This window comes from Cuculus canorus, chromosome 1 (assembly GCF_017976375.1).
Source record: "Cuculus canorus isolate bCucCan1 chromosome 1, bCucCan1.pri, whole genome shotgun sequence".
In the NCBI taxonomy this organism is placed as follows: Eukaryota; Metazoa; Chordata; class Aves; order Cuculiformes; family Cuculidae; genus Cuculus; species Cuculus canorus.
In genome coordinates, this window is record NC_071401.1 from 4,636,530 (window position 1) to 4,664,473 (window position 27,944).

Consider the following 27,944-nt stretch of genomic DNA (forward strand, 5'->3'; position numbering starts at 1 on the left):
ATTCCTGTCAATACTGGTAGTAGATTCAGCACACTTCTTATGAAATTAGTGCATGATTTTGCACAGCTATTTTCTGTATACTTTCATTTTTCACAGTTTAAAGTCTGATTCATTCCTATTGAACTATTTTTTCCCCAAGACAACTGTGTGCAGTTTTGTGACATCATGGCAATAGCTAATCACCTTTGCTGCTTCATGCTCTATGGAACTTCCTTGAGTCTGAGCTGACTTCCCTCGAAGAATGATTGTATCTTATGAAAAAAAATGATAATAAGTAACTGTTTATAGGATCTTATAAAAAAAATCTCTATTTATGCAGTGGCAATAAGGTCATTCTCATTTTTCATTCTTCCTTGAATTCTTTTACTTTAAATCTAAATTAATACCTAAAATGTTCTACCTACACCGCTGCCCACCTCTGTAACTTTCAAGAGTCTTCTCCTTAGCAGGAAAATCAAGGATTTCTATAATTCTATAATTCCGGAAAATAAACACTTGCAATATGTGTGTTATACTCAAAGCATAGTAACTAAATATAGACTGTGATAGGAAGAAACAGAAAGATGGTATAAAGAACATTTAAACCACAGTGTCCTGATGTTAATGACATACCTTTGGAATTAGCTACTTAGCTGAGTGTGTGAGCCATATCCTATTAATCTATACATCTATATTTCTTTTTTTTTTATAGAAAGCAGAGATTGCTGTTGCGCCTCTGACCATCACTTTGGTACGAGAAGAGGTCATTGATTTTTCTAAGCCTTTTATGAGCTTGGGGATATCCATTATGATCAAAAAGCCCCAGAAATCTAAACCAGGAGTGTTTTCCTTCTTGGACCCTTTGGCGTATGAGATCTGGATGTGCATAGTCTTTGCCTACATTGGTGTCAGTGTGGTCCTGTTCCTAGTTAGCAGGTTTAGCCCATATGAGTGGCACACAGAAGAACCAGAGGATGGGAAAGAAGGACCCAGTGACCAGCCTCCCAACGAGTTTGGCATATTCAACAGCCTCTGGTTTTCCCTGGGTGCCTTTATGCAACAAGGATGTGATATTTCCCCGAGGTTTGTGTCAAATCTTTTTTACATTTGCATTTTATCTTCAACACTGAAGCATAAAATCTTCCTTCTTTTATTTTCCTGGCAGTGTTTTTAAGTTTCATTCTTTAAGAAGCCTTTTTTTTTTCTTTCTTTCTTTAATAGCTATGATAAGGGCAACAGAGAATTTGCTTTGAATTGCAGTCATTACTATTATTTTACGTACATCAATGTGCATAAACCACAAACAGCTCTCAGAAACAGCAGGTACACACAGGGGCGATTCCACTGAGTTGACTTCGAAGGAATTGTGTTCTTGCTAAATTAGTTCCATTGTATTGCAATTATGAAATGCACACTATTGTGCTGAATATTTGCCTTAATCAATGAATGTCTGATTTCTGTTCCTATGAAATTCTGTAGCGCTGCTTCCAGAATATCGCTAGCTATGATAGAGAGAATATTTGACCACCTGTTTCTGAGAAGCCGTGCTGTATTGCTAAGCTATGCCTTTCAGAGTGGGTTCCGTAGATGTAATAATATATGACCCCAGTCCTGGATTTCTCAACCTTTTAAGATGTTCTGGAATTGTAGTCTGCAGTAACTACAAATTCTTAATTAAATGTTGTGACCCGGTCTTTCAAACTTGAATGCTTCATTTTAGCCATTTACAGTGAGATTTTGAGAGCATTCAGCATTGGCCTAACTGCTAGTATTGAAGTTAATAGGTGGCAAAACTGATACTAAGTAAGTCTTGACGTATGTTACTCCTCAGCAGCCTTCTCATCTAATTACAGGTATTAAAATGGAAAACATAATTTTTACTTAAGATAAATCTCTCTGTTACCACAGAATGCTTACTTCTTAAATAAGAAGAATGTGAAAGTAGCTTGTAGAATGTTCATAAATTTGTGTGACAGGAACATTTTAATCCTAGAGCCAACATAATCCATATACAAAGTCTTTTGTGTCTTTTTTTTTAAGAAGAAACAGAGAAAGCTACTGATTTGCAGTTACCATGCTTTACTTTTGTCCCCAAAAAGAGATTACCTAACCATTTTTTTTGACAAAATTTTTGCAATGTTAGCCATTTCTTGAAATAATAATAACGCTGAGATTACTGTTTAAGAGAATTTGAACTTCTGTATGTGCGTGATATGTATTAATACAGTGGACTCTGTGGTGTAGGCATTAAGATTCAAAAGAAAAAGCATTTATTAGTATTTAAAATGCAAATTATCTCCCTCCCCTTGACTGTTACTCAATGATACACATTCAGCAATAATGGTGCCTTCTCTCTTTCTGTCTCTTTCTCTTCATGGCTTAAGAGATGGGAAAATGTGCATTATCTTATTCATGTTTAGATCCCTCTCAGGTCGCATTGTTGGAGGTGTCTGGTGGTTCTTCACGCTCATCATTATTTCATCCTACACTGCTAACCTCGCTGCTTTCTTGACTGTTGAGCGAATGGTCTCGCCCATAGAGAGTGCAGAAGACCTTGCCAAACAAACCGAAATTGCTTATGGGACACTGGACTCAGGGTCAACCAAAGAGTTCTTCAGAGTAAGTTGGCATGTCCGTTCGAGCAGCTGTCACTATGGACTGCTCTTATAAGACGCTTGGAAGTGTGAAATAATGTTACTTTGCAATTACAGGTAATATAGTTTTTAACTCCTGCAATACTTCAGCAATGTCTTTACCCCCACAATCGTTTTTGTTGGAGCTTTTAGTTATTTTAATTTGTGGAAAGCTTATTGACGATGCCACATTGGGCAAAAGAGGTGCCCTGAGGGATACTGAAGCCAGTGATAATTAAAGCGGCATTGCACTATTGATTCATTTGAAGCTACAGTACTGAAACGATGTGCAGCATTGAAAGCCTATGATGATAATATGGAGTCTTGCAGGTTTTGTTTCTGCTTATGGATTTGGCTGTGTGCATTTTGCTTTAGGGTCTTGAGTGGTGGGCAGGAAATGCATTTTTTAATTTGCTGACTTTCAGATGAATAATAAAGAGAAAATATATCTTGAGGGGGTGTGTTTGGAGCATTAGGAAATAGCCTAAATAGCCATTCATATGTCTGCGCTGTCTGTATTGATTACTTCATTTTCATTTGCTTTCCTGTTTTATTGTGGTTGGTATGTAATCCTCATCATCTGGCAGCTGGAAAACAGGAAGCCTGGGCAAGGAGTACATAATACACAGTCCCTCCTGCTTTATTTCTTGTCTGTAGCAGATGAAAGTTAAGCCTAGTTGACTGAACGTGTGCGAGTTTAGTGTTTGAACACAGCTCTGCATAAATGCTGTGAGCCAGTAATCCTTCCTTGGAAATGACACAGTTTAGGAGCATTGTTTATCTGAAAGGGGAGTTTTAAGAGATTTTCAGAAGAAAGGAAGATGCAGCAGTAATTTCTTCTTATTGTCTGCTATAAAGGGGACTGTTTTGTGTTAGGTACCCTCACGCACCTTGACTGTTTTCAGATTGGCCAAGCTGAACTCAGTGAATCATTAACAAAATTATGGATGAGATCTGTGAGCTATAGATAGTATCAGTTAAGGGTATGCTGCTGAGTGACCCCCGAAAGGTCTGTAGCTAAATAACTGGGTTTTTTATTGCAAGAAACATTCCCATAGAAGAACTTGCAAATATTTTCTATTCATTGTAAAAAGATTATGCCTTGTAAGATGTAAATGGCACTTAACCAACACAAAATACTGAGCCTTCACATAATGAACCTGTGCAAGGAGTTCAGTCTAAGCTAGTTTTTTAGACACTGGAGAAAGAAACATACCCAGGTGCATTCTGTAAATATATTGACATATATATTTGAAATAAATAACCTTTTAAAGCATCTTCCTCTTTGCATCAACTCTAGAGAGATCCCACTGAAATAGCTAGGCTGCTCTGTACCTCATTTTTAATGGACACAGTTCAGTGACAGGTTTCTAACTACACCGGTCGTCTTCTATAGCCTGGGTGTTGGTACACACCTAAATATGACACAACAGATGCTCTCTGGAGGCCTTATTTGTTACCTCAAGAGGTAGAAACTCAGCTTGTAGTCACTAGAAGCCCTGATTCCACATCAGATATCTACAAAAATGATGGCATTAAGGAGGCTTGTCTGAGATTTGAAATGTTTAGCTACTGAGATGGCCATATTTCCTACTTTCTTGAGAAGAGTATAGTCCCTCAGTAGTCATTATTTTTATTCCTGTAGGCTTAACCCATAGTTTCTTCTTTAGCTCGATTTGTGGGAAGGGAGGTATTTAATTCTGGGAATTCCAGTTCCAGTTCATCACAAGCTGAGTTGGTAGCCACTATGTATGTGTATGAATAGTTCTTTCAACTAGAATGAAGGTGTGATGATAGTTAAAAACAAGGTAGTGAGGGCTTGGCAGATTTATTTAACTTAGGATTTATTAACTTGTCCCATTTTCAAAAGTATCCAGTGCCTGCAATTTTTTTAGGTGATATGGAAAAATTAATTCCCAAGGAAACAGTAAGGAACAAAGGAATGAGATTGTTTGCTTAAGAGTTTCAAAATGCTTGTACAAGTCATTGTTTTGAATTAATGAGGTCAGGTCTTTTGACATTAAGACAGTCTTGGTCACAAAAGTTTCATGATTCTTTTAAATCATCCTGTAAACACAGATACCTTTTTGTTTGAAACAGTATTTCATGCAAGATCTTTCCTTGAAGAGAAGATTCTTTGTCTGTTATGACATCCATTCTTTCACTTTAATCTCAAAGACTTAAGAGAAGAAAGAAGGAAAAACAGTGTTCTCTTTATCTTTTTTCCTTTATTTCAAAATACAAAGGGAAACATGAAGAGTAACTACAAATACTAACTATAGTTGCATACGCAAAATTTGTAGCTTTATCAGGATTTAGAATGTTTTGATCACTTTTTCAAAAATTATGCAATTGAGGCCCTGTTTTCAAATTATTTCTAATCTCTGCAACAGTATAGTGATTGTCAATGATATTGTATGCGCTACTTCTTATAACATTTTTCACAAAGCAGGGACAAAGACAAAATATCATTGAATGGCAATATTTGCACAAACATTGTTTGCATAATACATAAATTAAGACCTAGCTTGAAACAATAGCATGAGAAGATTTGTTTTCCAAAGTTGGAAGCAAACATCATCACTTTTGGGATTAGACTCCTGTGTAAGTTTTCTGTCAGTGATTACTATATGGCTGACTATGAGCCTTCAGGGCATTTTCTCATCATTTGATCATTTCTGATTAAAATGCCAGAAACTCTGAACAGCTATTAAACAGTTTGCTTTAATTCTGGATTGAAAACAGAAAAGAGAAAAGCCATTTTAAAGCCAGCATAAGGAAAAAGACAACATTGATATTATTAACTATTTACCCTTCTTTTCTGTTTTAGAAACAATGAGGGTTGCATTTGCTGAGTAACTTGCTCAAGAGGGAAAGAACTTAGTTTTAGCAGTCCTTCTTAGAAAAGCTTTAAATTAAAATTATCCTAGCTTGGCTGGCTGCAGGAGAAAGCTCTAATGTTTCCTCATATAATAAGGAATATCGGTTGGCTCACTCTTCAGTTTTTGCTCTGAGTTGACATGTAGGAATCGAATGTTCACAAATGGAAGTTTGGGAGAAGAAAATGTTCTTACAGAGCAGATGCCTTGTTAGACTTCCCATATTTTATTTTTTTTGTCTCTTGTCAGGCAGAGGAAACTAAATCCTAAAAAAAATAGATTTAACTGCAACCATCTTCAATTTATTAAGGGTGTTGTTTCCTCTTACTAATACAGCTAATTTACGTGTTGTGTGGTTTTAGTTTTGAATAAAGGTTACCTGTTACGTGTTTACTTTATAAAGAATCTGATTACATGGACGTTAAAGTGTGAGAAATGATTGGAAGTGAAGGCAGAGAAAGGCAAATAAATGTTCTTCAGATGCTACCTGATTCATTGCTCCTCTCTTCCAATATTTTTTCTTTCTGTAAATTTGAATCCATGAAATTACATCGGCAGAAAGCAAAAAGAATACATGGGTGGCTTAGCTTATACTCTGCTCTGAGCCACTGTTATGTCAATGAAAAGTAACTGTGACTACAGTGGAAAGAGAGGGTGACAAGACAAGATGTGATTGTGGACATGCATGGGTGTCGCTAATTTACATCATACTATATTTGACAGAAGGATAAAATGATGCATATAGACAAGCTAAAAAAGCAAGAATAATTTATGATGCTATATAATATTTATATATTATAATATAATGACATATTTTCAAGTCAGACCTACCTCCCTAAAAAAAATTTTATAAGGAATAATACAATAATTCAGTAACTGATAAAGGAAGTTTTTCAGGAAAATTGCTCATACCTATAGGAATACTCAGTTGCCGGCTTTTTAAAGTCATTTTACGTTTAAATGATACCTAGATTATAGTATTTTATATTTGTTTAAATATTCTAGGGCCCTTTGTTTCGAGACCTTATAATGCATATTTTCCTGGAGTGCTCAGCACTGTGTAGGAATGGGGTCACAGACCAAATCTTGCTTAGCTAGAAACTCCTCTTGATTCAAATAAAAGCTGACTTGAGCATTGGGTTAAAAAGTCTTTTTTGCAGCATGCATAAGAGGAGACAAGTGCCATCTGTTATTAAATAAAAACACTGTATAGTGTTCACCTGACGCACTGCTGGTTTGCATGTAGTTATCCTAGAGGAAGCAAAGGAGTTGTTGAGTGAATCTAATGAACATGAGAAGCTTCTGAACCTGAAAGCATTTCCTTCCTTCCTTCCTTCCTTTCAATGAAAATTTTTTGTTTGATTTTATTTTTTATTCAGTTTTATTTTAGCTTAAGTCTTTACTTGTGGTTACAGTATGCATTCTCAGAGAAGAAAATTTCCAGCTAATGGACTCTAAGCCGTGAATTCTTGTACATTCTTTGAGCAAGCACATTTCTCAATTACTGGCAGGATCAGAGTCTTTTAAGTAAATCCACTGATTTTGCAGTTCTAAAAACATACCTAATACTTCTATTAGATAAGTGTTCATTTGGTTCAGTTTGCTATTTCCATCTTTTATTGTGAACCAGGTCCTGAAATGTTGTGCAGCCTTTCTGAATGTAAATTGAATGAATTCTGGACTCTGAATTACGAAAGCAGAAGTCTTACTTGAGCTATTGTGGTTTTGAGGGTGTAAGAAGTTGGTGCTAGAGCTGAGAAATGCTTCAAGATTCAGCTCAGTATTTACGGGGAGATTTTTTTATTGTTTCTCTTTCCCATACAGGTTTACTGTGGATATCTATTTTGTATATAATTCCCTAAAATAACTCTACAAGACTTTGGCTCTGTGAACTGCCTTTAACTAACAGTAATTTCAGGTCTTAGCTTTGCAGTTATTTTATTGTGACTGCTAGACGCTAACTGGACCTAAAAATAATACCTGATTTTATAGTACTGACATTGTTATTTCTTGTTTCTTTTAAATTAATCATGGAATTCAAAGAAAATCCTTATCCAAGTATGATATTCCCAACCCTAGTTGTTTGAAAAATTAAGTATATTTGATTTTATTTTGAACAGTGCCATTCTGAAATGTTGCAGCATTCTTCTGTTCTAACTTCTTTCTAATTTTCTCCAGAGATCAAAAATAGCAGTGTATGAAAAGATGTGGACCTACATGAAATCAGCTGAGCCATCAGTGTTCACTAGGACTACTGCAGAGGGAGTAGCTCGTGTCCGCAAATCCAAGGGCAAGTTTGCCTTCCTGCTGGAGTCTACCATGAATGAATACATTGAGCAACGAAAGCCATGTGACACCATGAAAGTGGGAGGAAATCTGGATTCGAAAGGCTATGGCGTAGCCACACCGAAGGGTTCTCCATTAAGGTGGGTGGAATAGTATAACAATATAAAATGTGTTGTTATAGTATTCCACCTTCCCTGATGTCCCTGATATAGCTCTTTTTGTTTTGTGTATGAACATGGTATGTTATTTTTCTTTTCTTCCATTTCATATTTTTTTGATCAACAAAGGTAACCATTTCTAATTGCAATATGGATTTAGCAGCAATAGTTTGCATATCTTTCAAGGCCATATAAAAACCAAACTGGTTGAACACTAGCTACTTGAAGTCAGGCTCAATAGAATTAACATCAGCTATTCTATTTCATCAGCTTTCTTTCACCAAATTCAACCCTTTATAGCAGTATTATGCCTACATTATCTGCATCAATAATATGCCTACATTTTGTTTTGTTTATTGATCTTGGCTGCTAATTTCTGAATAAGAAGCTGCTTGTAACATGTTTTTTTGAATTGTCATCACTTGGAGGCAATTAGTCCTTCATTAAAGAGCTTTTTTGTTAAAGCTCCTTCTTATTTAGAAAAAAAAGTTTGCGTTTCTAGCATTACGCATTTCAGTACTGCCTTCAAACTGACCAGTATTTTCTTTATCATGATATCCGATGCATTCAGTTAAGTAGGAGAGTTTTTGATTCACAGGCAGAACATCATTTGCTTTTCATTCAGTTTGTCAGGGAAAGAGAAGCGAAGGTACTATGTTCTGTGTTAAAATTGGTGGGTTTTACCATTGTGTTGTCTTTAAGGCAAACAAAACTTGCCTTTTTCCTCTGGTAGACTTTCCAATTTTCTTCAAAAGAGCAACTGGCAGATTGAGGGATTATGGCCTGTGGAGTCTCATAGCAATAGGAAACACAGGTGGGGGAGAAGAAATGGCCCACGGAGCAACCAGCACCTCACTTCTCAGGTTTCACCTGTGTGCTTATGGTAAGGGGTTACAACAGGCTCTGATGAAGTGGATTTGAGAAGGAGATGAAGTGAGTTGGAGGGAGGAGTTGCAAGAGTGGATGGAGACATAGCTCTGTGCAGGAAATAGCTACAGAGGTACCTGTCTGCATCCATGACCACAGAGGAGACATCATTACCACTATGGAGATAACTAGATTTACTCTTAACTCACCAGTTTACCTTGAACAGAACACTACAAACGTCAGTAGCCTTAACTGCATGATACTGATGGGAGTAGGATTATCATCTGAATCATTTCCATCCACAGCAAAAGAAGATTTGTATGTGCAGGGGAAAATCAGGCTAGTCATTTCAGTGTTTTAATATGATTTCTCAGTCTTAAACAATCAGTACCTCTCAGATTTAAAAACTGCCACCTTCACTGCTGAAGTAGCAAGACAACATAAGGAGGTGACAGAGGGGAAATGGCAACAATAAAAATACTAATTATAAAGAAAAGAGTGTCCAGAACTCATGGAGTTGTTAAAGGTAGAAGGCAGCAGACACAGGAAAGGCTGATCTATTATTATCTGTGTATATTTTCAAAGCACATATTTTTATTTTATGTTTTTAATATATTGCTATCTCCTTCTCAGTGTTTCACACCTGGAAGTGGTAGGCAGCAGTGAAGTTCAGTGAAGATGCTTTCCCATAGTAAGGAGATGCCCGTTGCTGACGCAGTCGTGTTTCACTGTGCCAAACTTAGGGCAAATGTTTTAGGAATCAATTTAGCTGCTGTCATTTATATCATGGCAGTGGGTTATTTATGCTGAGCATGCTTTATGGTGCTCTTCAGTCCCTCTCACTTTCTGCAGAGTAGCCAATACCACCACCAAGAGACTGCCTGATATAATGAGCACTAGTAGCCAGTGGAAGTTGGTTTGTGTAAAATTTGGGTTTATTTCAGGTCTGTTCAGTTGGCTAGATAAAAATATTTAGGAGTAACGGGAATAACACATAAAGCAGTTAGAGGAAGGAGGGACTAGTAAGACAGTTTAATAAGAACAGAGGAGCAGAGCACAACTGTCATAGTGAGGACCTAGTGTGAAATCCTGGTCCCATCTCAGCTAAAGACCAAGCTGCAATATGGTTCAGTGAGGCCACGGTTTGGTCTAACTGGGGGTCATCAGCTATCACTAGGGTGATGTGATCAAAAGCTTTTACTTTTTCACTTTCTAACTTCAAGTGTGTTTCAAAAATGGGAATAGGAGAAATCCTACCCAACCTGAAAATTGGACCAAATCTTCTTTCAAGCTGTCTCGACTGGCTGTACATGTCCATGCCTTTCCCAAGCCTTTCTTTCACACGTGCTAAGCTATTTGTTCTCCTGCTGTATCCCGTTCCCTCTTCAGCCCCAGTGACAAACCTCAGGCAACATATCAGTGCTGCTTACTTACTAAAATTATTAAGCAACACAATGTTCTGGACAAAAATAAAGAATAAGCAGTACCTCATATTCTTACCACCTCTTTCATCTATGTCCATAGACAGTAGAGGGGGACAACTTCCTACCCCTGTGCTTTTGAACAGCTGGAAATTTCGACTGCATGCTTCAGTATTTTCTGAATTGTTTGAAACTGTAGAATATGATGGTTTTGCTATTTTGACTGCATCACACACAGTAGTGTTTTTGTTACTGATCAGATGACTTACATAACTGCTGCCTCCACAGATAATTGCAAATATTGAACATGCAGTTTGAAATCCATGAAGGGCAGACTGGCTAAGTTCATTACATAAATTAGTCAAAGGACATAATTTGCTATGGGAGTAGTAAATTCTCTATTTTATTTAATAATCATAATTTCCTATTTGAGCTATGTGTAGGCTACAAATTACTTGATGTAGTTCATAACTAATTGCAAGTAACATATAAATGTTAAAAAATCACACTCTATTCTTGGACTCTTTAAGACCAGGGAAAAATATCAATTTTTTCAAATGAATTATGCATATCAAATTATTCACTAAACTCTTCGAACACCTATTTCACTAGAGATATTTTAGTCTTAATCCTCCTCCTACTTACAATGATTATAAATCAGGAGATTTTCACCGAAAATGTAAGAACAGCTGCATAAAATTGATGTGAGTGTGTGGAGAATGAGACCATGTATTTTCACACATGGCAATGACAGAAAGTGTGGTAATGTAAATCAGACTTCTTCCTGTAGCATAGGACTAGCGATGGTTCCATGCCATCATATCACCGGGTTCATGTTCATTACAGAGCACGTATCCATCACTTCGCTCATGCAGTTGAAATCCACCTGGCAGAGTGATCCAGGGCCCGGTCTCTCTGTCGCTCATGACCCTACACATGAGCAGTGTAGTGGATTTTAATTCAAAACTCTTCCTTATTGGATTCCATGCTACACTCCTGCAGTGTTCAACCAGTACCTATTGGCTAATTGGGACGATTTATTCTCAGTGCTGGTGCAGTGTTAAGGTTCATGCATATCACTGGATGGAAGAGAATGAGAAATGCTTGATGTGTGTTTCTTTTATGCTCAATGGGCAGTACCACACTGCACATCACGTGTGTCTCCTTCCTTCCCTCCTTTTCAGTGGTATTCATTTCTATATAATGTTGTAAAAAACTGACATGTTTGAGAAGAAACGTGGGATGGGGGGCAAAGGCTCTCATCACAACAAAGACTGAGTTTCTCTCACAGCACTACCGAGCTGTCCTTACTGTTTTCTCCTCCTACCACGGTAGGTATCCTTCCAAAACTACCGGGCAGTAACCAGTGTGAATCAATGAATTCTTTTCTTCAAAGGTGGTGTTTTCAAAGGTGGTTAAGAGAGTGCCACTTGTCTGCTTGGAAAGACTTGTCTTTGTAAATGTGTTGTTGTTAGAAGACATTTTCATGGCCAGACTTCTGGCCATTGTGGGTCTCCCTTGGCTTGTCTGCCTTGCCACTTGCAGTAATCTGTGAGGGCAACAACTGGAGATCTTGTACTCTGCAAATCCTATACCTTGCATGCCTCTGCATTTCTGCTTTAGATACGTAGACATCATAAACAAGTTTGAATAGTGGTGAACATGGAAGAGTTCTTCACTCTAAGAGGTAATTAGAAAGGAGGTAGGGGCAATATTGTCTTAAATGTATGCTAAGAACTTCTGCTTTTTGTGCCTTGAAAGTGTTTGATGCAAAGGTGAATTATGGGTTGAGCTAAAACATAAGGAATTGTCGTCATTGTTTCTGTGACTATTTTGACTAAGGACACTCGGCTGTCGTGTCCAGCAGCTGACAATATACAGCATGGCTGAGTGAAACCTGCTTATGTCACAAGTGTCTGGTGAGACACTTTGAGTCCAGCCAGATGAGAGTGACAGGGTTAGATCTAGCCAAATAGTAAAAAAAAACCTTGTAAGTAGATGTGTTGATGTATTTTAGAGAGTTGCTAATGAAATCCAGAACTACATTCAATTCGTACTATTGCAATTATGGTTAATGTTTATGGATATGAATTTTAGATACTATATTTCATTATCAAGTCTCTTTATTTTGTCCTGTTTGACATTAGGAGGAATTGTTTGTGTTCTGGGGAGGAAGGAGAAAAGGGCTACATGGTGATAGCCTCTGGTTCTTTGCAGTATGACAACTGGTGACATTAATTGACTTTTTACACTGGCTAAGGACTGGTTCTTTATCCATTTTTTTCTGTGTTTATATTTACATGAGGTGGGAAATCTAGGAAGCGCATCAGTGAAGCAAGTGATGCAGATGTAATTTTCTGATCATTCTAATAACTTGTGTGAGGTACAAAGTGCAATATGAATGTATATATGGATTTTAGTTTCCATCGCTTGCAAGGGAGGAGAGCCCTGGAGAGTGCTTGGAGGGCAAAAGGCATCCCAGGGGTGCCCTGTCACTGTCTTGTGGTTTTGCCTGTTTTATGTAATTTTGCTATACTTGAAAGAGATTTACCCTAAAGGTGAGGGATCTGTGTTGGAGGGATCTTTTTCTTGATAAAACCTGTGAATTTATGTGAATAAGGTAAAGATCTGTTATGAAGGGAGCCTGTATGTGTGGGCTTTATAAAATACCGTCTTGATCTTGGTGAATTCAGATAGTCCTTGTTTTCCTGAGGTAAATTTTTGTTTCGGTGTGGTACTAGAGCTGACAATGTTTCCTTTACTTTTCAAGGATATATTCAGTACGGTCTCTTTGTTAAAAATGCAGTGTTGAAGGGAAATTTGTTTTGGTAACACATGCACGCTAATACAAAATATTAGCGGACATTATATAAGATGGGATACTCCCTATTCTATTTTTTTTTTTCATGTGTTTTTCATTGACCTGGAATGAGCTTGGCAAAATAAGGGTAGATTTGATAGTATAATTTCTTCTAATGGGACCATTAAATTTTTCATCAAGTTCTTTCCTTCATGGTTTTGCAGATAAGAGTTTAAGGAACTTATTGTGGAAGGAATTCCCAGATCATCAATCACTGTCAAAGCTGTTTATTTGAACTTAATACATTATAGTAAGATATACCCTAGTTCTCTATTTACCTTGCTTGTAGATAAGTGAATTGACAAGTAACACCAAGCTCTGTAGGAAAAGAATCATAGTCATTACACAGTTATCACCTACAAGATTTTTTTTATTCCACCAAAACTCTTACATTCTCTGGTTTCATATATTTCTATAAAATTTGATTTGTTTGTACAAAAAAGGCTATCATATTCAAAGATTCCCTCCAAGTAAGAGGAAAACTAGAAAAGAATATTTGAGCCGACCACCCAAATTACTTAAGAGAGTCAAAATTTGTTTACTATAGAGGAGTTCTTTCACTAGTGCTTTTCAGAGATTTTTTTACTGTGGAAATCCATGAATCTTCACAGAAAACCAGAATTTTCCCATGAGTGAAGCTTCCCTGTGCAAATTGTGTTGTATCATAAAGTAACTCTTGTCGATGTACTCTATATTGTACAGTTTTCAAAGGAATTCATAGATTGATTTGGTTTCAAATTGATATTTATGTGGCAGCACCAGTGTGTGGTCTCTCTGTGCATCTGAGCTGCGTTGTTTACTCAATGGTATATTGATGTTTCTAGAGAGGTATAGAAATAGGGAAAGCTAATGTACACTTGACTCATCATGGTAAGGTCTGTGCCCTGCGTGCTTTTGAGCATTGTTCTAATAATTCAGAGAGAATCATAGAATCATAGAATCATAGAATCGTAGAATCATAGAATCATAGAATAGTTTGGTTTGGAAGGGTCCTTAAAGATCATCCAGTTCCAACCCCCCTTGCCATGGGCAGGGACACCTCCCACTAGATCAGGCTGCCTAAGGCTCCATCCAAATTGGACTTGAACACCTCCAGGGATGGGGCAGCCACAACTTCCCTGGGCAACCTGTGCCAGTGCTTCACCGCTCTCGTCAAGAAATGGATACTTCCTTTGCTGGGTAGCTGTCCTCCAGCTGGCAACACAGGCATCCAAAGACTTCTCCAGATCATTCTGTAGTGACCTTCACAGTGAGGAGAGACGTAGAGGAAGAGTTTCAATCCTTTCTCACATTTCGCTTCTGCCAGAATGGCTGGTCTTGCCCATAGTCAGCGTGTTATCCATAGAGGAATTCAGCAAAACACTGACAAAGCTAGAAACTAGAGTTATTTATGTTTCAAGTAAAGACATAGAGACAACTGGTGAATAACAGAGGTCTGGCGATAAAAGTGAGTGATGTGAAATCATTGAGTTTGACCACTGTTATTTTAAAGCATGGGGCAGTGCGGTAAACAAAAGTCCCTGCATATTTATGGTCTGGTCTGTTGTTATTTACAAGAACAGGATTTCACAAGAACAGGAGTTTTGCTTACCAAGATTTTACGAGGTCATGTCTTTCTGTGATACAGAATAATCTAAAAACTGGAATGTGATCTATAACATTGTATACATACTGTAAAGATTATCATGTTTGACTGATGGTGTAGATCATACTGTATGACTTTGCATAATATTCTTCCCTTCACTTGAGGCGTAACAAGGCTTGAATTGCCACCCCATTACCCATTCAGTGTCAGAGCTTATAGTCTGGATATTTCTCAAGCAGGTCAGATCCTTCAGAGCTCGTTGGGTTTTATGTCAACTAAAAATAACATATGCTAGGTAAAAAAAGGCAGAGAGTGGCCGTTGCTTAACAAGGAATGTAAAAGTCAGAGGTCAAAAGAAGATCAGTGAAGAGAGAGCCTGGCAATGAATGTTAGCAAGTTGTTCTTTCAGCTGAGCCTGGGAGGCATACTTAGTTTTGGTTACATGGATTATTTCTGTCTTAAAAAAAAAAAGAGACTATCTGTTTTAAAAGTAAAAATATAGCCTTGAGAACAGAGATCAGAATCCCAACTTGCTCTGTTCCCCAGTGATGCCTATTGGATTAATTTTCTGATTTTTAATTGGGGTAAGGGTCTTCTCCATATAAAAATAATGTAATAAATAAAAAAGGAAAAATTGATGATGGCTTACAAGGTGCATTGCAAGATGTACAAACATATTTAAGCAAAATCTTCCGCTTGGAGGAATTTTGCCCTTTCTTGCAATTTTTACATGCAGAGGCAGGAAATTGTAATAATCCTGACTTAAGTCACCAAGTTGCAGTGAAAAGCACTGTTGTTGAGAGAGTTTCTGACATTTGTATCTTTAGAAGAAAACCACTCACTAGTGTCCATGATGCTGCACTCACTGAATTTTCTCTTCCTGGCCAAAATATCCCTTTCAGTATATATTTTAATTACTTCACCATCTCTGATCTGCCTTGCCCCATAGAGCCTATTTCTTCATTGCCACTTGCAGGAAGTTTTCACTGTCAGACTTCTAGGGGGATCCATAGCCGAACAAAGCTTTCTGTGGTCTGGAGGAGAAAGCAAAAGTCACAAGAATCTGTTCTGTTGCCATTTCTGTTTTCCTACACTACAAATGACATTAGAGGAGATTAACGGAAAGCAAATCTTTTCCAAAAAGTCTAGCACGCATTTCGGTCGCAGAGTCATATTCTGGTTCCTCTCTGTTGTTATCATGCTGCGTCTTACTCCAGGGAAAGTTCCAGGCTTCTAAGTGAGAACAGCTGTGAAACAAGGTGCAGCCGAGCAGCAATGCAAGTACAGAGCATGGAAACAGCAATAAACTATTGCCTGCAAAGGTAACTTTTTATCTAAACTGTGCAATGGAAATAGGTGGTTTTAAATTAGTAGTGTAATCAGTATGAAAGAGTAAAGTACCATTCCTTCTCTTCAGCTTTAGCATTGGCTTAGCAGTCAATTTTCTTTTTTTACAAGGTATTTATAGAAATTTTTGGGGGTATTTTTCTGCTTCAGAATATTTGAATATTTAAATACAAAGAGAGTAGGAGCTTCACAATATCAAATCTGTCCAAATGAAATTTGTTGGACTTCTCTATCAGGTAAAAAGGGGCATATTTTTAAGTATAACCAATGACTAAAACTATTAGTGAAGAACAGAATTAATCAAAAATACTGATACCATTGCTTTCTTTCCACGTATCTTACCAACTTTCTGGAAGTTTGCCAAGGTTTGGTAAGTATTGATCCCCGGAGTATGCCAGTGGGATACAGAAGGGTTATCATTGTTTCTGATCCATCCATCCTCTAAGGAACAAACTCTTGCTTTTTAGCAACTCAGAAATAAATCTCTCCTGCCCTTTTCCCCGCTATTTCCCCAATCCCTCATAAATCAGCTCAGCAGAGGGCAAGATGCAGCCCATTATATTTTAACAATGCAGCTCGTTATTGTTTCTCTGTTTTCTTTTCATTACAACTCTCTGGCTGTTTAGGTGTCAATTCCCAGGAAACTGCCACGCTTCAGAATATGTATTCATTAAAGGCACAAGGCAGCTGCCCTTTCAAGTTGATGGTACAGTTCCCGCCAAGTAAAAGTCCTGTCCCACTAAGATAATAATTGTTCAGGTAAATTGTAGGTAGGCTAAAGCAAGAAAACAGGTCACTGAAGGGCATCTCAGCAGCTCATAACAATAACTCTCTATGGAACTGACATTTGGGGAACAAATAGCACCTGAAAAAACAGTTTGTGATTATTCTGTGTGGTTGTAGCAAAACTGCCCACTTCCAATTGACAGTGAGTATTAGTTGGACTCCCAAGAGATAAAAACTGATCATTTAGTCTTTATGCAGCCTTGGTTCTTGTAAGAAATCTCAAGCCAAAAGTAGGAAAAAAAAGTTTATTTTGGTTTTCGTTGAGTTTCTTTGAGCTGAAAACAGTATCTTAGACCAGCGCATTGAGCGATGGAGTAGGCCTTGTGGAGGGAATGAACACGCTAGAATGAAAGATGAAAATGTTGCCAGTGAAAAAAAGCACAAAATAAGTTTCAGGAAACCTGGGACTGACCCCAGCTCCCGTTCCCTTGGCAGTTTTAATGTGTCTTTTAAGCTGCTGTGTATCTTGCCATGGCATCTCTAAAATGCTGTTACCTCCAGTCATCAAATTGGTCTCAAGGTGCTCAGTTTTCAGATAAAAGTGTCCATATATGCCTCTCACTGAACGACACAAGTTTGTAAGATGGTGTGATAAAATGGTGACTTATGGTCCATCAGTAGTTATTTCTCTGAACTCATATTTCCTGTGTGTTGTAGGAAGTGGGGTCAAAACTGCTTTTTTTCTCAAGTATCTCTAGATACACTTTGCACGTCATTCTGTATTTTTATAGCTAAAAGCATTACTCCCATTTTCTGCCTTCCTTCCTGTGCTTCCCATTGCCGTTAAGTCATAGAATCATAGAACCATAGAATCATAGAATAGTTTGGTTTGGAAAGGACATTGAAGATCATCCAATTTCAGCTCCCCCTGCCATAGGCAGAGACATCTTCCACTAGGTCAGGCTGCCCAAGGCCCCATCCAACCTGGCTTTGAACACCTCCAGGGACGGGGCAGCCACAGCTTCCCTGGGCAACCTGTGCCAGTACCTCACCACCCGCATCGGGAGGCAGTTCCTCCTCATGTCTAGTCTAAATCTGCCCCTCTCCAGTTCATACCCATTGCCCCTCATCCTATCACTACAAGCCTTTGTAAAAAGTCCCTCCACAGCTTTCTTGTAGCCCCCTTCAGGTACTGGAAGGTCACTATAAGATCTCCTCTGAGCCTTCTCCAGGCTGAATGACCCCAACCCTCTCAGCCTGTCCTCATATGGGAGGTGCTCCAGCTTTCTGATCATCTTTGTAGCCTCGTCTGGAACCATTCCAACAGCTCCATATCCTTATGTTGAGGATTCCAGAACTGGACACAACACTCCAGATGAGGTCTCACAAGAGAGGAACAGAGGGGCAGAATCTCCTCTCTCAGCCTGCTGGCTGCACTTTTTTAATGCAGCCCAGGATATGGTTGGCTTTGTGGGCTGTGAGCGCATATTGCCGGATCACATTGAGCTTCTCATCCATCAGCACCCCAAGTCCTTCTCTGCAGGGCTGCTCTCAATCACATCACCCCCCATTGTGTACTGAACCATTGCCTCAACCCAGGTGTAGGACCTTGCATTTGGCCTTGTTGGACCTGAGTAAGAGCTTAAACCAAAGCCGAAAAATTATTTAGCTCCTATTTAACCATATCTGTTAGTGAACCACATGATGCTGAACAATGTTGTGTACTTTTGTGTTGGGTGAGACTCTCTTTTGACAGCTTTTGGCAGTTTCCTGTAGTCAAAGTTTGACCACGAGTTTCCCTGCGCTTTTTGAAGTCCAAAAATCAACTGGATTAAAGTGTTCCAAGCCTGACCTGATAGAGACCTGTTTCATTATTACACTTCAGTTATTTATTTCGGCTGTAAAAGAACACATGAAAAGAATAGTCTACCTCCAGGATCCAGAGGAGAGCTTCTCCCCCTCCTCCCCATCCACCCTGTGGGCAGGAATAGCATCTGAGTGCAGTAAGATCCAGATCCCTTGCATTTTCCGTTACTAGCAGCAGGAACGACCAAGGCCTGCAGGTGAGAGCAGCCCAAACATCTGGCAGTCCATCTGTTACCTCCAGAATAGGGTTTCTGTGTACACAATTACACATTAGGCTCATTGTAATCTGTTGCTTGTATGGTTCCATCTAGCGCTGTCAAATTTGCAACCGTGTTTGTTGTAAGAGAGGGTTTTACATTTAGAGTGAGACCTTTGGTTTCCTTGGTATGGGTGTACGCACCTGATTTTGCACATAGCAGTATGGAAATGCTTTTTATAATGTTTTACTGTGGTTCAGATCTATTTTGGATCTTAAATTCTGAGTGTAGAGAAAAAATCATCAGACCTGGTTGGAAATATGTGAGTTATTTCTTACAGAGTATCTTGACTTTTTCCAGACAATTCAGATCACCCAAACGTCAGTTGCCCAAATGCAAAAATTACTTGGCTATTTTTTCAGATTTTTAAATTTCAACAAAAAAAATCGAATTTGAAGGTTTCCATAGGAGCCTTTTACTGTTTGCAGCACAAAACATTGGGAGCCAGGGTGGAGGCTGGTGCTCATTTCTCTGCTGGTTTTAATAAAAAGATGATGTCCTTCAGTGTGCAAAGCTGTGGGACTACCTGCATTCAAATGCTCTGCACTTTCTAAGATCCATCTCCTCGGGTTTTAATCAGCATATCTTACTATTTTAATTGTATTCTAACTTTACCTGCTAATGATTCTTTTTTCCTTTGAATCCACGTGAACCCTTGGCAATTAATTGTAGTTGTGTGGGGTTTAAATAATGTGAACTCAGGCTGTGAAAGTGTAGTTGAAAGTGAACAGAAAGTCATCGCAGTTTCTTGAGGATTTAGGAAATTTTCCTATCACAGTTAAATAAGCAGTCTGCTACTTTTGGCATCTCTTTTAGATAGCGGGCAATTATCCAAGGCACTTTCCAATTAGAGTGCTTTTAGTTCATCCAATTTGTAGGCCACAAGAGAAGATATTGTGGCATCAAAGAAAATAATTGCAAACATTCAGACCACATCTAGAATACTGCATCCTTTTTTGGCATCCTAATTCAAGAAAAACATCAATAAATTGAAGCAATTTCAGTGGAGGTAATTAAGATAAAGCTGGATCTGGAGCACTTGTCAAGTGAGGAGATGCTGAGGGAACTGGGTTTGTTCAGCCTGGAGCAGAGGTGGCTTTGAGTGGGACTTAAGAGCAGCCCCAGTGCCTGTGGGGAGGTCTATGAGGAGATAGAGCCAGGGTCTTCACAGCAGTGCAGAATGGGAAGGTAAGAGACAACGGGCATAAACTGAAACAGGAGAAGATCAGACTGGATATAAGGAGGAACTTTTTCCCCTGGCTGCCTGAGGAGAGTCAAACAGTAACACTGGTTGCCGGAAGAGGTTGTGCTATCCATCCTCTGAGGTTTTCAAGCTGTGACTGGATGAAGTCCTGGACAGTTTGATCTGACCTCAGAGTTGACCCTGACATGAGCAGGAGGTTGGACAGGAGACCTCCTGAGGTACTGCACTATGCTGTGATTCATTTGTGACAATGATGGGTGTGAAAAGGACACCTTCAGCCATTGCATTAAATCTCCTGGAACTCTGGGAATATTTGGAAAATGGTAGGAGCTTACAGAGAGGAACATTTATGTTTCCTGCCTGGTAGAAGGCCTTCTCCCCAACGTGTACAAAAGCTTCTCCTGACCACCAGGTTTTAGTTATGATTTCTGTGAATCCGAAGTCAGTTGGCTTGTTCTCATCTAAGCCCCATTCTCATGATGGAAAAGCAAAAGAGAGTGAGAGTATCTGGATTCAGTGAAACAAGTGGCAATGCTTCCTATCTCTGCTTTACCAGGGCGCAGGACTTTTTAAGTAGCCTCATATAGCTGCTGAGTGGCTGACAGCATGTATCTTTGTGGAGGCCCTAAGAGAGGAGGTGAAAAATAGAATGCTTTTTCTTATGGGAGTCAGACCACTCAGGTTAGTTGTCTGTCATTTTTGGCAGGAAATGCAGAAAAATCAGGAGTGTCTCAAGGTTAAAAACTGACCTGAGGGAATATGCTCAGAAGTTTAAGCTTAGTCTATGTCTAAGAAGTGATTTCCATTGTGAGGCCAGAAGGATAAATTCTCTATCAACACTTGCCTGAAAAGAACTAAGGATTTCTTAGAGGCAGTGAAATGTAGTTGACTAAGCCTGAGGATGGAAGTTAGTCATACTGATGAGTTTAATTATGATCCTGCCCCAATTTTCTGGGAATCTTGGAGGTCAGTTCACCTTCTGCCTTTGTTTTCAGCTTTGGAAATTGAGGGGAATGACAATTGCCCACCAACTTCAGAGGGATAGCGAAGATCATCTCTCCATGATATTTGAATAGTCATGGCAGTCAGTCATGGTGACTGGAAAAAGGGTAACATTGTGCCCAATTTTAAAAAGAGTAGAAAAGATGACCCTGAGAACTACCAACCTGTCAGCCTCACCTCTGTGCCTGGGAAGATCATGGAACAGATGCTCCTAGAAGCTATGCTAAAGCACATGGAGGACAGGGAGGTGATTAATGGCAGCCAGCATGGCTTCATCAGGGGGAGGTCCTGCCTGACCAACTTGGTGGCTTTCTATGATGGGGTAACCACAGCAGTGGACACGGGTAAACTGACAGATGTGATCTATTTGGACTTCTGTAAAGCCTTTGACACAGACCCCCACAACATCCTTCTCTCTAAATTGGAGAGATATGGATTTGATGGGTGGACGGTAGGGTGCATAAGAAACTGGTTGGATGGTCGTATTCAAAGAGTAGTGGCCATCCATGGAGGATGTCTGCCTCAGAACAAACCCCATGGTAGATATCTCAGAGTCTTTGATCAACGAAACTGTTCTGTAGGCAAAAGAATACAGAAAATGTAACTTCAGCTAATGTTTTTTTAAACAGTGTATGACCACATGTTGCTCTGGCTTCTCCATAGAAAGCTACAGCAGATATCTTCATTATTAGTGGATCCTATCCCCTCCAGATTTTTATTAGAAGTGACACGTGTTCACGTGTTCAGGACAGCAGCAATTACATTAGTTGGATTGCCATATTCACTGCAGAGATCTATTAGTAATTTCCATACCTTGTTTTCTCTATAGCCTTGCTGCCTGTGTTTGAAACATTATGAGCATCAGTATCACTGTATTGATGTGGCTGTGCGTGGTCTGACTGGTACGAGCACTGGTGTATTTGCATTTGCTGCTGTGTATATGGCTTTAGCAATGGTGGCAACATTATTTAGCTGATTGCTAGAAGGATTGGATTGCCCTTGTCTGATAATTTCACCTGATCTTGGACTGATGTTCAGCTAGCTTCAGGGCATTTTAATTATCAGTACACTGGCTATTGAACCAATCATCTTGTCTGCTTGCTGGCACCATTTTTGTTTGCCTTAGCCTATCAGATCTTCCTCATTAACTTCTGCGATAATATTCAGACAGAAAGTCCCGGGAACTCTTCCAGCTAATCCCCATTTTGGCTGCTGACCAAATAAGGCTTTATATGACACAACTGTAATTGCTTCATTTGTATGGTATTGATCTGCCATTAGGCAAAACACGAGCCAACATCTCACTAAAGCTCAAGTTATGCAGCATTATTTATTGTTTTACATTGCAGTTGCAGCTAGAGTTCCCACCTGGGTAAAGGACACTCTTTTTTTTCTCTCAGTCTCTGCTTGCAATAAAAATAATGACCTTCAAAGTGCTTGCATTATAATTAGACCAAAGCTTAATAAACCCATCTCTTAGTGGGAATCTTTCCATTTATTGCCTTCTTGCAAATCTTTTTTAATGAAAAAAATCAGTATGGAGTCACAAATAAGCATGTACAGATACAGAAATCTCTCGTGCCTCTCATCAGTCTGACTTAGATCTGATAATAGTGTATAAGATGTTCAGATCTTATGAATTAATGGTCTGTTTCTGGCAACAGTAAAAATCAAACTTCCATCCTGATTTTTCCATGTTGTCAATAGCTTTTGACATAGTGTCCATATTACATAAATGACTTTGCGGACATTGATGTCAATGAATGAATTCCCTCAGAAGCGAACTGCAGTTTTACCCTGTAGCTCTCCCATGTGGAGCTGCTTGCCTTGCTAGGAAAAAATGAATGGGCAGACTGTATTACAGCATTTTCACTGCCGTACAATATGCTAATGGTATTTGTCTTTGCAGTCATTTCATGCTCCATTCTCATTAAGGTGAGACTGCCACCTGATAGCTGAAAAGTCTACCCAGACAGGGAGAAGATTGGTGGTCATTGAAAACAGCATCTAAAATAGTGGGTTTGTTTCTAAAATAAAAAAATAGAGCATTCACAGAATCATAGAATCATAGAATCATAAATAGTTTGTGTTGGAAGAGACATCTCGAGGTCATCTTGTTCAACCCTCATGCAGTGAGCAGAGACATTAGGGGATGAGGACAAGGCTGAGGTACTTGATGCCGTCTTTGCCTCAGTCTTTAATAGTAAGGAAAGTTGTTCCCTCTGTGTGCAAACCCAGGAGTTAGAGGAGCAGAATGAGGCTCCCATGATCCAAGAGGAGATGGTTAGAGACTTGCTTGCCCAGCTAGACTCCCATAAGTCTATGGGGCCGGATGGGATCCACCCAAGAGTATTGAAGGAGCTGGCAGATGTGCTTTCCAAACCCCTTTCCATCATCTTCCAGCAGTCCTGGCTGACTGGGGAAGTGCCATTGGACTGGAGGCTGGCTGACGTTGTGCCCATCTACAAGGGTTGCAGGGAGGATCCAGGGAACTACAGGCCTGTCAGTCTGACCTCAGTGCCAGGGAAAGTCATGGAACAGGTGATCTTGAGTGCTATTGTGAAACACATGCAAGAGAACCGGGTGATCAGGCCCAGTCAACATGGGTTCATGAAAGGCAGATCTTGCCAAACTAACGTGATCACCTTCTATGACAAAGTGACTCAACTACTGGATGAGGGAAAGGCTGTGGATGTAGTCTTCTTGGACTTCAGTAAAGCCTTTGGCACAGTTTCTCACAGCATTCTGCTTCAGAAACTGTCAGCCTCTGGCCTGGACAGGCGCACACTCTCCTGGGTTGAAAACTGGTTGGATGGCCGGGCCCAGAGAGTGGTGGTCAATGGAGTTAACTCCAGCTGGAGGCCAGTTACAAGTGGGGTTCATCAGGGCTCGATACTGGGTCCAGCCCTGTTCAATGTCTTTATCAATGAACCTGGCATGAGGTTCAACAAGGCCAAATGCCGGGTCCTGCACTTGGGGCGTAACAACCCTATGCAGTGCTACAGACTAGGAGAAGTCTGGCTAGAAAGCTGCCTAGAGGAAGGACCTGGGGTTGTTGGTTGACAGCCGACTGAACATGAGCCAGCAGTGTGCCCAGGGGGCCAAGAAGGCCAATGGCATCTTGGCTTGTATCAGAAATGGGGTCACCAGCAGGTCCAGGGAGGTGATTCTCCCTCTGTACTCAGCACTGGTGAGACCGCACCTTGAATACTGTGTTCAGTTCTGGACCCCTCACCACAAGAAGGATGTTGAGGCTCTGGAGCGTGTCCAGAGAAGAGCAACAAAGCTGGTGAGGGGGCTGGAGAACAAGTCTTACGAGGAGCGGCTGAGAGAGCTGGGGTTGTTTAGCCTGGAGAAGAGGAGGCTGAGGGGAGACCTTATTACTCTCTACAACTACCTGAAAGGAGGTTGTGGAGAGGAGGGAGCTGGCCTCTTCTCCCAAGTGACAGAGGACAGGACAAGAGGGAATGGCCTGAAGCTCCATCAGGGGAGGTTCAGGTTGGATATCAGAAAAAAATTCTTCACAGTAAGAGTCATTGGCTACTGGAACAGGCTGCCCAGGGAGGTTGTCGAGTCACCTTCCCTGGAGGTGTTTAAGGGACGGGTGGATGAGGTGCTGAGGGGCATGGTTTAGGGGTTGTTAGGAATGGTTGGACTCAATGATCCAATGGGTCCCTTCCAACCTAGTGATTCTATGATTCTATGATTTTAAGCTGACGGTGAGGTAGTTTGTGGAAAGCATGCAGAGGTGCTTAGTTGAGCATCTTTACTTGTAGAAATCACTCCATTGTGACTCCTGATGGGTTTTTTACCATCTCTTAATCTTAAGATGACATCTTAAATTAATGAGTAGCTGTTATGAGGTCTTGTTGCTTGGAATGAGGAAAATACAGCAAGTATCGCAAGGAGCAGAATAACTGGAGAAGACCATGTTGAATATAGTTCCTCTTATCACAAAGGGTAAAAGTCAGCCTGGTATAAATAAAAAAATGGAGAGGCTGAAAACAAAATATCTTCAAATTGTCAAATTTGGACTAGTCTCCAAAAATGCCAGATATGTTCAATACTGCATTAAGAAAGATCTTGGGTTTATTATATTAGCTGCCCTGCTACCCCCTGAGTAGAACATAGATTATTATAGTACATGGAGACTTGGGGCTGATTAGGAAGCAGAAAAACCTAATTTTTACAGTGATTCCAACTGGATATTTTATTTTTTGTGATTTGTAATGAGAGTCAGCAATGAGTCCTGACTGGTTTTGGAGGTCACAGTAACATTTCTTCTAGGGAGAGGTGATTCAGCCTAGGGCTGGGTCTTCCTGTGGATGAAAGCTGTGAAATGCTCAGTCAAAGGTACAATATTTCTGGCACTGCTGGGACACGTTGAATGAAGTGAAAAATTAGAAGCTGCTGAAACAGCTGCCACCTGCTTTTTGCTGGAGGATTTTGAGATAATAAAATCTTCCTCTGTGTAGGGTGGCCAGTCTGCGATCTTTATAGGCTGTCTAGTAATCCATCAGGGATGTCAAATTGATTGAGATGGATATAGAGAAGGAACAACTTTCTAAATTATAAGGAACTGCACCCTGTTTCTATTCAGTAAGCACTGAATTGCATCCAAAAGAGAGATGTTTTTCCTAGCCTCATTCTGAGTAAGAATAGTCACTCTGCGGCATTCAGAAGCATAAACTTAAAATACATTAGAAATATTGCTACGACATTTTGCAAAAGAAGATATATATCTACTGGCCAATGTCAGTCATGATGAATAATGTATTCAATCCTGTTAAAGTCAAGTAACCAGTTTGAAAAACAAGAAAATCATTTGTGCAGACAGTAAACTGCAGCATTTGGCTTTTTCTTGCGGATCAAGTGGCTAAATGACATGTTCCTGGATAATGTAACATAATGTTACTTAGGGAAGCCTGCAGTAATGTAGTCCAGGTAGGAGAAGGCATAGCATGAGATGCTGCTGTGGCCCCCACCCCAAGCTATTACTCCTTGGTTTTCAGCAGTACTAATCCAACTGTCATGGGATCTCTGCCTCGCACCAAGCTTTGTCCTGTGCTTTGACAGGAAACTCCTACCCATCTATGCCAAACCTACCATTTTCTGCCAGTTGGAGGCGCCTAAATTTAGGAGTTACTGAAAAGACAGGTGAAACAGAATCCAAACACCCTGCTGTGACAAAACCGTGAGTTGAGATCTGCTTCGTCTAAGGTGTAAAAAAGGCAAAAGGCTTTCTGCCAGCCATGCCAGAGGTGAATGTTACCCTGTCTGAACGCATTAAGCCTTTTCAAGGCATGTGTTAAAAGAAGCTCATTTTACACATTTCTAAATTCAAACTACTATTGTAAGTGCTTTCAGCAATATTGAGTGGATAAAAATTGTAAAGTGCCCAGGATTCCTACTGTTTCTGAGGTGTGAGAGAATTTCGAGGCAGTTGGCTAAGCTTGTCCTCAGACCAATTCCTGCAGTGAGGACACAGTGCTACAGCTGTGCTCAGACACTTCTGAAAAATCCTACTCAAGCCTTTAAAACACATCTTTTGAGTTGCAGGTGTTGGACTGCAGCAGCCTATTCACATAATCCTGCTTATGCTGCTACCGGCAAGAAAAATTGTACTTTGAAAAGTGGTACTGCTCTATGAGAACAGGATTAGGCAGTCATTAGAGGAAGTTAAAATAGCTCAGAGTCGAGAGAAACTGGTGTTTCTGCTTCTACTAAAGACAGTATACTAAACCAATGTGAACAGTTACTCTGGGGACAATTTTATGTGTATTTTATTTACAGCAAAGCTTTGTATAAAGCAGAGAAACAAGCTGAGCTGCCTTCCCAGGTCAACTGCTGTTGTTTTTACACAACCAAAATATATTTTTAATTGCTGGTGCCAAGACATGTTTGCATACTGTAATTGGAATATCTTGCTGCAAAGCAGCTTTCAATTTATATAAATATTTTAAACTACAGTCATCAGACCTCTAGCTGGTGTAAATTGTCAGAACTTCTTTGAATTCAAAGTAGCTATGGCAATTTTTAGCAGCAGTGGGTCTCCCATTAATTGGAACTCCTGCTGATCCTCAAGGTGTCAGTTTGGCTCATATTTGTTTACAAAGCTCAGTTGAAGTAACTAAGCTGTATACTTAGAATATACACAGAAGCTGTAAATACTCGGTGCCCCTGGAAATTAACGATCTTATTTGGATGGCTAAATGAAGAGCGTTATTTTAATTAGACACAATTGAAAAGTATGTGAGTACTGCTTTAAATTTCATGTTTCTAAACAAAGAATAGCAATGCATATACATTCTTGTAAAGATCCTTCATTTGTAGAATGCTTTGTGATATTCTTCTGGAAGAGGTATTTTAAATGCAATTGAGCAGAGTAAGATTTATAAATGGTGTTAGCTCCTACTGCAGCATGCAACCTGCCCATAGTTGGTTTTTTTTTGCAAGACTTTTGGCTTTCAAAAGACGAGGCAGTTCCTCAGCAGCGTGTAAATTTTGCAAGTCAAAATTCCAAGAGACATTCATTGTCCTGGTGGATCCGCAGCTGAGCCTGGGCACTCAACTGAGATGGCCAGTCATGTCCTTTCTCTGATAAGCACGTATATAGCAATGGAAGAGTTTAGCAGGAAAGCCTGAGAGACCCACTGCAGAAGAGCTAGTGCTGTGAAGACTCACAGCTTGAATGTTAGTAGTCTTTATTTAATATAAATGCTGGCAAAGAATCAGAGCAAGAGCCAAGGATTCTATTTTTTTTTAACTATCAGCTACACGTGAAAACATCTTGATATGTGCTGTGCTTCAGTATTTTAATGCATTTTTTTCATACATATAGCATTACAGCTTTATAAATCCCAGTACAAAAATT

The 27,944-nt window shown here is 39.6% G+C and overlaps 1 protein-coding gene across 10 annotated transcripts in view; it reads left to right on the plus strand.

Annotated features, from left to right (window-relative positions):
* GRIA4 (glutamate ionotropic receptor AMPA type subunit 4) overlaps positions 1-27,944 on the plus strand; it is a 242,939-nt gene that overhangs the window by 190,398 nt on the left and 24,597 nt on the right. For all 10 annotated transcript variants that reach the window (XR_008449533.1, XM_054064344.1, XM_054064340.1 and 7 more), the window contains 3 exons: positions 692-1,062; positions 2,400-2,598; positions 7,670-7,917. Coding sequence is in view for 9 of the 10 variants with exons in the window: in XM_054064344.1 (XP_053920319.1) it covers positions 692-1,062; positions 2,400-2,598; positions 7,670-7,917 (818 nt within the window). In the remaining variant the exon portion in view is untranslated. The remainder of the gene's footprint in view (positions 1-691; positions 1,063-2,399; positions 2,599-7,669; positions 7,918-27,944) is intronic.